This window comes from Elaeis guineensis, chromosome 8, assembly GCF_000442705.2.
Source record: "Elaeis guineensis isolate ETL-2024a chromosome 8, EG11, whole genome shotgun sequence".
NCBI classification, from domain to species: Eukaryota; Viridiplantae; Streptophyta; class Magnoliopsida; order Arecales; family Arecaceae; genus Elaeis; species Elaeis guineensis.
Window position 1 is genome coordinate 9,317,137 of NC_026000.2, and position 9,414 is coordinate 9,326,550.

The window sequence follows — 9,414 nt, forward strand, 5'->3', positions numbered from 1 at the left end:
TGCGTTGCAAAATGCCGACGTGGCAAACTTCGAGGTTTTTTTTTTTTTTTTTTTTTTTTTGGTAGAAGCTTCAAGGGGTTTACTTCGTCCATAGCCAACTAATTCACCAACCCCATATAATTTCTCTTCCCAGTTTTGTCCTTACAATGCTGCTAATACATTCTATCTGCTCACCAACTCCACATCCCCCTCCAACCCCATATTACTTTATATATACTTTTCTCTTCTCCTACCCCACTCTCCTCAAGGGGGAGCTTGGACGAGAATAATACATACTACCGAGCTCTTCTCGACTACAACCACCACCTCCGCTGCTGCTATCTCCACCCCGGCCTCCGCTATGGAGTCGATCCTGCCGCGGGAGGAGATCATCTTCCGGTCGAAGTTGCCGGACATCGAAATCCAGAACGACCGGCCCCTCCACACCTACTGCTTCGAGCACCTGCTCGACTTCGCAGACCGGCCCTGCATCATCGACGGCGCCACCGGCGAGGTCCACACCTACGCCGACGTCCACCTAGCCGCCAGCAGAGTCTCCGCCGGCCTCCACCGCCTCGGCGTCGGCCAGGGCCACGTCATCATGATTCTCCTCCGCAACTCCCCGGAGTACGTCCTCGCCTTCCTCGGCGTCTCCTTCCGCGGCGCCGTCGCCACCACCGCCAACCCCTTCTACACGGCGGACGAGATCCACAAGCAGGCCGCCGCCTCCGGCGCCCGCCTCATCATCACCGAGTCCGCCCACGTCCACAAAGTCCGCGCCTTCGCCGCAGAACGCGGAATCACAATCGTCTGCGTCGATGACCCGCCCGAAGGATGCCACCATTTCTCCGAGCTGCTCCAATCGTACGAAGGCGATCTTCCCGACGTGGAGATACATCCCGACGACGTGGTGGCGTTGCCATACTCCTCGGGGACCACCGGGCTACCGAAAGGTGTCATGCTAACCCACCGGGGGTTGATCACGAGCGTGGCCCAGCAAATGGACGGTGATAACCCCAACCTCTACTACCACAAAGAGGACGTGATACTGTGCGTGCTGCCATTGTTCCATATATACTCGTTGAACTCGTTGTTGCTGTGTGCGCTGAGGGTGGGGGCGGCGTTACTGATCATGAGGAAGTTCGAGGTGGTGGCGATGCTGGAGCTGGTGCAGCGGTTCCGGGTGACGATAGCGCCGTTCGTGCCGCCGATCGTGGTGGAGATCACGAAGAGCCCACTCATGGATAGCTACGACCTCTCGTCGATTCGGATGTTGGTGTCTGGGGCGGCGCCCATGGGGAAGGATCTGGAGGACAAGCTCAGGGCCAAGATCCCCAATGCCAAGTTCGGCCAGGTGCGTTGTTTAAACTTGGGGTTTCTTTTCATATTATAAATTTTTGTGTAAATAAGTGAATACCGCATTGGATATTGATAGAGCTTTCCTCAGTTTTGTTTAAAATTTTCTAAAAATTAATAATAATATTTGCTGTCAAAAGCTTCAATAATTTTGTGAATAATCTTATAGAATAGATGATTTTCTTAGACAAATGGACTCTGGTTTAATTTAAATCTTAGAAAATTAAAACACAAGCCAAAAAGCCAACTCCGTCCCTTTTTTTTTTTCGGTATTTGGAACGCGCGGGAATCTCTTAAAGTTGGTAAGCCCAGGTGTGTGGAAATTTTCTTGCAACGAGTCTACAATGGTATATCTCCGTTGACTAAAAAGTACGACGTCACCCAACTCCATCCCACACCCCCACCCCCCCACCCCCCACACCTCTTTTTTTTTTTTTTTTTTTGTGGAACGCGTTAAATTAAAGTCAGCAAACCCAGTCCTGTAGAACTTTTCTTGCAATTAGTCCACGTAAACTTTGGCTTCCATGAGTTCATCATGGTGCTTGATTTTATAATCAAAGAAAAAAAAAAAAACTTTATTCTTTGCTATTTAGGATACCGTTTTTGACCATATATATGACGTTCCTAATTCCTATGACCTTTCCCTTGAGTTCCTCCGCCTGTGCGATAGTTTTTCTCGAAAAAGTTTCCTAAAGTCGTACCAAAAAACAAAAGTTTCCTAAAGATGTGTTTTTATTTTTTTAAAATTCAAACAAAAATATGATAACATATGAAAAAAAATTATTACTATTTTGGTAGTGACAATGTAAAGGTAGCTACTGTGTACCAGCTCAATTATCCAATACAATTCTTTTGGAATTTCTCATCTGTCCCCATTCATTCAGGTTAATCTACCCAAGTTTACTTTTGCAAGAGCTAGAAGGTTTAGAACTTTACATGCTAATTAAGTATTAAACATATGATTTTTCTCCAATTGACAGGGCTATGGGATGACTGAGGTCGGGGTGCTTTCGATGAACCTGGCATTCGCCAAGGAGCCATTCAAGACAAAGTCTGGGGCGTGCGGAACTGTTGTGAGGAACGCCGAGATGAAGATAGTTGATCCTGAGACCGGGGCATCCTTGGGACGGAAACAGCCGGGAGAGATCTGCATCAGGGGAGCCCAAATCATGAAAGGTGAGTCTTTCAAATATCTAATCCCTTCTTTACTAAGCATTAATTTGATGATTGTATATCCTTAGATTTGGACTGCATGCCTATTTTCTTTGCATACCAATTATATTATAATGCTTTGACAATGGTTGGCCCCCAGTAATCATTGCTGATTTCAACTTCAGCTATACAGCATTCTTTAAATATTTTTTTGAAAATAAATAGAGAAGGAAAGTATAACAAAAAGTAAACTTTTGCTATGAACTGATTTGAGAATTCTGTGTTTACATCCTTTAATAAACATAAATTTTATATATAATATAGTATATAAATTTCATTGGACTGAGTTAGATAATTAATTAAAAATTTAACAGCCCTTGGAATAAGATGCAGGCCTTTTACAAACATGGGTAGGTGGGCACCAAATTGCGATTGTTTATTTGTAAATTTAGATTAAGTTGCTTGAAGAGACTAATTTATGAAGAAAACTGAAAAGGAAATGGACTTTGGTGGTTGATCTACCAAACCTATTCTTACAAAAAAAAATTCCTTGTTCATTTTGGGATAATAATATAACTTGTTCTTCCAAAGTGACTAGTCTTCTCCTAACACACACACACACACACACATTTTTTTTAAAAAAGGGGTCACTAGCCTTCCACCAACTAACACACCATAGGCCACAACATATTGCCTAGTCCGAAAGAACGAGTCAAATGATCAATGGCATACCCCTAGGCTAGATTATCCCGAGCTGAACCATAATGGAGACCGGTCTGATGTTTTTATCAACAGTTGATTGGATCAATCTTTGTCATTTATACATTATGGAATTAAATATTATAAGGGAAGAAAAGGGAAAAAAAAATAGCAGGTGTATGAATCGAAGTATGCTTCTTGTTTTTTTTTTTCCGCTTCTTTGCATTATGATGCAATTAGACCAAAATGGACCGTTGTGCAAGACCGACCGGTCGGGCCATATTAGCCGGTCCGTCTACGGGCCCCAACATCCACTTTGGTTAGAGCAGTGATGTTTGTCTTCCTCAAAGGGATGATGGTTTTGACCGCACTTTCCATTCTTACAAACATGGCCCATATCTCTGTGGCCAGTCTTAGGTGCAAAAGAAGGATTTACCTTTTGAATCCATCTTTGGATCATCCACTAGTCGCTTTGAGGCCTGTGTAGATGGATGAATGACAGAATAATGATACTTTGAGATTTGTGCGATGGGTGTGCGAAGGAAGGTGAATCCTTGTACAGTCCTGTCTGCAATCATATTGGTACCACACATGGTTCGGTGCATACATTTTATATACATAATAAAAAACACAAACTTTAGGCACACGGTGAGTTGGATCAATCCACATGGTACTTGATATGGCGATGATATATAGATTTAAAATAGAGATGGCAATTAGGTCAAATATGGATCAGAAATTGGGTCAAAAATTTATCTACCCAAAATCGATCTATTTATTAAATATATAAAAAAAAATTAGATCTGAATCCAAGTTATTCATGAAATAAGTAATTTAATTTGACCTATATAAATATTTATTAAATAGATCAAGTTATGTTAAACGAATTAAACAGTAAGTTAATTGGATTAACTAGATCAGAAATAAATTAAATAGCTTTTAAATAAGTTAAACAACTGAAATAAGTCGGGTTATGACCTGACATAATTATTAAATATATCAAAACAGATAAAATTGGTTCAAGATTTTAATTTTTAAATTCAATCTATTCAATAAATAGATTTAAATGGATTGATCTGTTTATGATCCAAATTTATTTATGTCAAACTCAAACTTTCTTAAAGCACATCCTTCGTGAGTTAGATTGGGGATTGAGTTATAAATTACCACCTTTGGTTCAAAGCTTCTCCATTGAACCAAATGTGAAGCAGCTTTATCTCCCAGAGGCCACGCAGATTGGCCGAGTTGTTGTAAGGTGTGACGATGTGGCTTCTTCCAATGTGTTGAAAATCCTTTGCGTCGCAACGAAGAGGACTCACCGATAACTTGATGGGTTAGAGTTGGAATTTGTCTAAAATAATTAAGTTGCAGCCTTGGAAGCACCAGTCATGTGCAACTAGTTTGGCTCCGCCGAATCCGTGGCTGTCAACTTCCTCTGCCTTAAAATTATGCCCTGTTGTTTTCTTGGCAAAACAATATAAGCCCTTCTTTATAACCATTCATAATAAATTATTTATAACCAAGTGTTTCTTCAGTTTTAGTTTCTCATTGAAATGAAACTCTCTGGGCTTTTCCATGCTTCCTTTGAAGCAGTTAGGTAAGCGATCTTTTGGAGTGATCGTCTGGTCAATAATATTTGTGTTCACTAGGTTGAGAAATGGGGAACTTTGTGACATTTGTGCTTTCAAGGGCAAAGTTTCTTCTTAACAATGAAGAAGGAATAAGGAGAGAATATTTTGCAGCAATGTCCACCGCATTGTAAAACAATTATTTATATAAAAAAAAGGTTGTTCTTCCACTCCACTTCTCAAAAACCATATATAGTTATATGTCATTTGAATGAGGCCATGGATAACCATGCAGGTTATCTCAATGATCCTGAGGCTACAAAGAATACTATAGACAAGGAAGGCTGGCTGCACAGTGGAGATATCGGTTACGTTGATGATGACGATGAGATCTTCATCGTAGACAGACTCAAAGAGCTCATCAAATACAAAGGATTCCAAGTTGCCCCTGCAGAGCTTGAAGCCATGCTCATTACTTATCCCAACATCATAGATGCTGCTGTTGTCCCGTAAGTTCTGTCACTTAAATCTATTGATATGAACTTTCATTAATCATCACAGGATATTATATTTTTATTTTTTATAAGTCATACCTTCTTTTTTTTTTTAATTTTTTTCAAAGAAAATAAATTAACAATATTAAGTACATGTTAGCTCAAAAATTGAAGACACGCCATTTACGAAACCAGTTTTTATACCCTTAAATTATTACATGGTCATTTTTTAGAAAGAGGAAAAGTACTAAACCCACTAGCACTATAATATGATTTTTATCGGAGTACATATTGCTATGTGATGTAGAGAGGGAAACAAAGCATACCCCCTACCAGTTGGATGTTGCTAAAATACAGGGTAAAGCACTAGTGTTAGTTGGATGGTGCAGAGATATGTTTTGTCAAAGGTAGCCGTTTTAATCACATCTACCAAATGATTTGTTTCAGAAAATTTAAACATCTTATTTCTCAAAGTAGATATCCAAATTACTACCAAAAAAAAAAAGAGTAGATATCCAAATATATTTCCTTAGAACCAATATAATTTGGTGATAAGGCAGTGAGGCTATGTATCATCCTGCCATAGTTTTCAGAAGTTACGGTGTAGTTGTAACAATAGTTATAATACACAGAAAAAAGAATATAGTTTTATTCAAAAAAATATTTTATTGTTTTCCTGGAATTTAATAGTTATACCAAACTTTGACCAAGTGGATAATTGATAGCATGATCAAGACGTTAAATGTCTTGGATGACTATACAATAAGGTTCTGATGCCAGTAAATTTGCTAACTTTTAAAAGTTCTTGCAGCATGAAAGATGAACTCGCTGGGGAAGTCCCTGTAGCCTTTGTTGTCCGAAAGGCAGGCTCTGAAATCACAGAGGATGAGATCAAGCAATGCATCTCAAAACAGGTATATATGAGGTTCATGATCCCTCCACCCCTCACAATCAATTATTAAAAAAAAAAAAAAAAAAACCAAAGTTCATGTTCAACCAAAGCCGCAACATATATAAGAAAGAGAAGCAGCTCTTCTAATTTTTCTGAAAGGAAGAAAAGATGTAGTTATGAGTCAATTAAGATTTGACGAACAGTAATAAATTATGTGAAGTAAATGAAAGTAGGCCTAAATATTTTCCTAATCTAAAATCAAGGGATGATTGAGGCTCACCTCCTAGATTTGCTATCAATTTATGTTTCGTTTATGATGATTAAAAATTCTATACCAAGTCATTAATTTTGACGGTTTTTTTTTTTTTTTTTGGATAAAACAGTCATTTTTATGTTTAATCTTTGATCTTGTGTGTCTATGCTTCGATCGTATGGGAAAAACAGAGAAAACTATGGCTAAAATAAGTCTAAGTGAGTATAGGAACCAAACACAAAATGCTAATTAGTAAAGGCGAAACATGAAGTGCCAAAAGACAGGTCTGATTATATCACATTTTTTTCTGAAATCTTGGAGGATTGCTTGTAGAGCACATTGGATATAGCGGAACACATTATTTTCTAAAAGCTCGAACCTCACAGATATCTTCGTTTCTCTCAGGTGGTTTACTACAAGAGGATCAAAAAGGTTTTCTTTACCGAGGCCATTCCCAAGGCGCCCACTGGCAAAATCTTAAGAAAGGTTTTAAGAGCAAAGCTAGCGGCCATATAACGTCTCCCAATCAAGTTGCAAACTCTACATACATACATAAGCATATAAATTTTGTTTTTTTGGAGTGTGCTATGTTCATACATAATATGCTATGACTTCTTTTGCTCCAAAAATGCTATGCCATAGTTTTTCTGCAATTGAATTACCATCATATTTTGTGTTTGCATACCACTTTTTAGTTGTATCACAAACTCACATCAACGCCTAGACGAATCTTGCACCTTCCGATCCAATCTTTTAACTGATATCCTACTGCTGCCTTTGATGTGTACGAGGAATTAACATGGAATATGCAGCAAAAGGGTATGTATGCTTGCACCATAACAGCGTCAAGCATGACAGAATTAACATTGAAAGGAAGTTTGAATTGGAGAGATTATTATACGACAAAATATTGCCATATAGTCTGGTAGCATTCATCTCTACTTGGGAAAGGTCCAAGGTTTGACCCTACTATATTTCTAGGATAAGAAAATAAGATAGAACATTATGACGTTTTATGGGAGCTAATTAGTAGCAGCTGCATTCTTGTAGTTTGTCAGACCATTGTCACCGGGTGAAATGTTGGTGGCCTTGGATAAGATGGGCTTGGGATCCGATCGAGAGTCATGTCTAAATGGGTCAGGATTGGGCTAATATCAAAACGACAAATCCTTTCTGCACCGCGGGCGGTGCAGCTCGATACACACCGCCCACGGTGATTGGTCGGCATACGAGCCCGAGCATCGATCAATCACCACAGGTGGGGTGCACGAGTCCGAGCATCGGTTTCGAGAAAACAAATATATTTTTTCTTCAGACCCATGCACCGATCAATCACCGTGGGCGGCCATGGTGCAGAAAGAATTTCTCATATCCAAACACGTAGGAAAGGTAAGTTGGGCCCAATGCATAGAACCTGATCCCATCTATGTCGCGTGGTGAGTGAAGTATTGTCTTTGTTTTTTTTTTGTTTTTCTTTTTTTTTTTTTTTTTGGCGTGCGTGTGCGTGTGTTCGCTTTTTTTTTATTTGATGTAAGGGAGGCAATGAGTTGAAAACTATAGATGGGAGAAGATAGAAAAAGGAAGAGAGAAAGATGGGATTTTAGAGGAAGGAGGAAATTTTTTATTTTTTCCTGATATTTCAACTTTAAGGGTCCTCTCTATTTTATACAAGAGTTCCATTCTTTACAAAGAAAGGTGATAACCTATTCTTGGTTATCCCCTAAACAAAGAAAAATAATTCATAGCTATTTCCTAAATAGAGAAAGGCCATGGATGGAAAAATAGGATAGGCAAGGCTATCAACACTCCTCCTCAAGATGAGGCAAAGATATCACGAAGTCTCATCTTGTTACAAATCGAAGAAAGCATATAACCACTGAGATCCTTCGTTAGAATATCTGTCAATTATTCTAAAAACTTAATAAATGATAAATAGATAACTTTCTGATCCAGTTTCTTCTTGATGAAATGGCGATCAATTTCTATATGCTTAGTTCTGTCATATTGAATAGAGTTATTGGCAATGTTAATGGCCGCCTAATTATCATAGAACAAAAATAGAGAAGAAGACCGAAAAAGATGTAACTCAATAAGCAGTCGTTTCAACCATAAAACCTCACAAATGCCTTGAGCCGTAGCTCGGTACTCAGCCTCCGCACTAGATCGAGCGACAACATCTTGTTTCTTACTGCATCAAGTCACAAGATTACCACCAAAATAAGTACAATAGCCTGAGATGGATCGACGATCATCTATGGAGCCTGCCCAATCAGCATCAGAATAGGCTTCAACTTTGAGATATTTATGATGAGAGAAAAGAAGGGCATGCCTTGGGCAACTCTTAGGATATCGAAAAATTCTATATACAGCTTTCTGATAGTGTTCACGGAGATCATGCATGTACTGACTCACAACATTGACTGCAAAGGCTATGTCAGGTCTTGTGTGAGATAGATAAATCAATCTGCCAACAAGATGTTGATATCGCTCATGGTCAAGTGGCTCACCACTATCAGCAGTAAGACGATGATTCTGCTCGATAGGTGTGATAGTAGGTCGACATCCCAACATTCCTGTCTCAGTCAATAAATTCAGGATATTTTTTCGTTGAGAAAGAAAGATGTTATGAGATGATCTAGCTACTTCAATCCCAAGAAAATACCGTAAGTTATCCAGATCTTTGACTTCAAAAGATTGTGCCAATTGAGTCTTCAAACGGGCTAACTTTGGGAGATCATCATCTGTAAGAATAATGTCATCAACATAAACAATTAGGATATCAACCTTGCCTTTATTATGAGAGAAGAATATGGTATGATCAGCATTACTTTGGTGATAATCAATTTCGAGCATGGCACGACAGAAGCAATCAAATCATGCTCTGGGTGACTGCTTTAGTCCATAGAGTGATCGATGCAGACGGCAGACCTTACCAGTAGTCTCTATACTAGTAAATCCGGGAGAAATCTCCATATATACATCCTCTTAAAGATCACCATATAAAAAAGCATTCTTCACATT

General features: G+C 39.1%; 1 protein-coding gene across 2 annotated transcripts; it reads left to right on the plus strand.

Moving 5' to 3' along the window:
• The first annotated feature begins 237 nt into the window (after window positions 1–237).
• On the plus strand, window positions 238–7,060 carry LOC105050370 (4-coumarate--CoA ligase 2). Of its 2 annotated transcripts, none has more exons than XM_019852117.3 (5): window positions 238–1,333; window positions 2,316–2,511; window positions 5,050–5,263; window positions 6,051–6,162; window positions 6,799–7,060. In XM_019852117.3, the coding sequence occupies exons 1-5, from the start codon at window positions 341–343 to the stop codon at window positions 6,907–6,909; spliced, it is 1,626 nt and encodes a 541-aa protein (XP_019707676.1). In that variant the 5' UTR covers window positions 238–340; the 3' UTR covers window positions 6,910–7,060. The 2 variants fall into 2 exon arrangements, with proteins under 2 accessions (XP_019707676.1, XP_010928652.1); XM_010930350.4 differs by having other exon boundaries at window positions 239–1,333; window positions 6,060–6,162.
• Window positions 7,061–9,414: the final 2,354 nt, after the last annotated feature.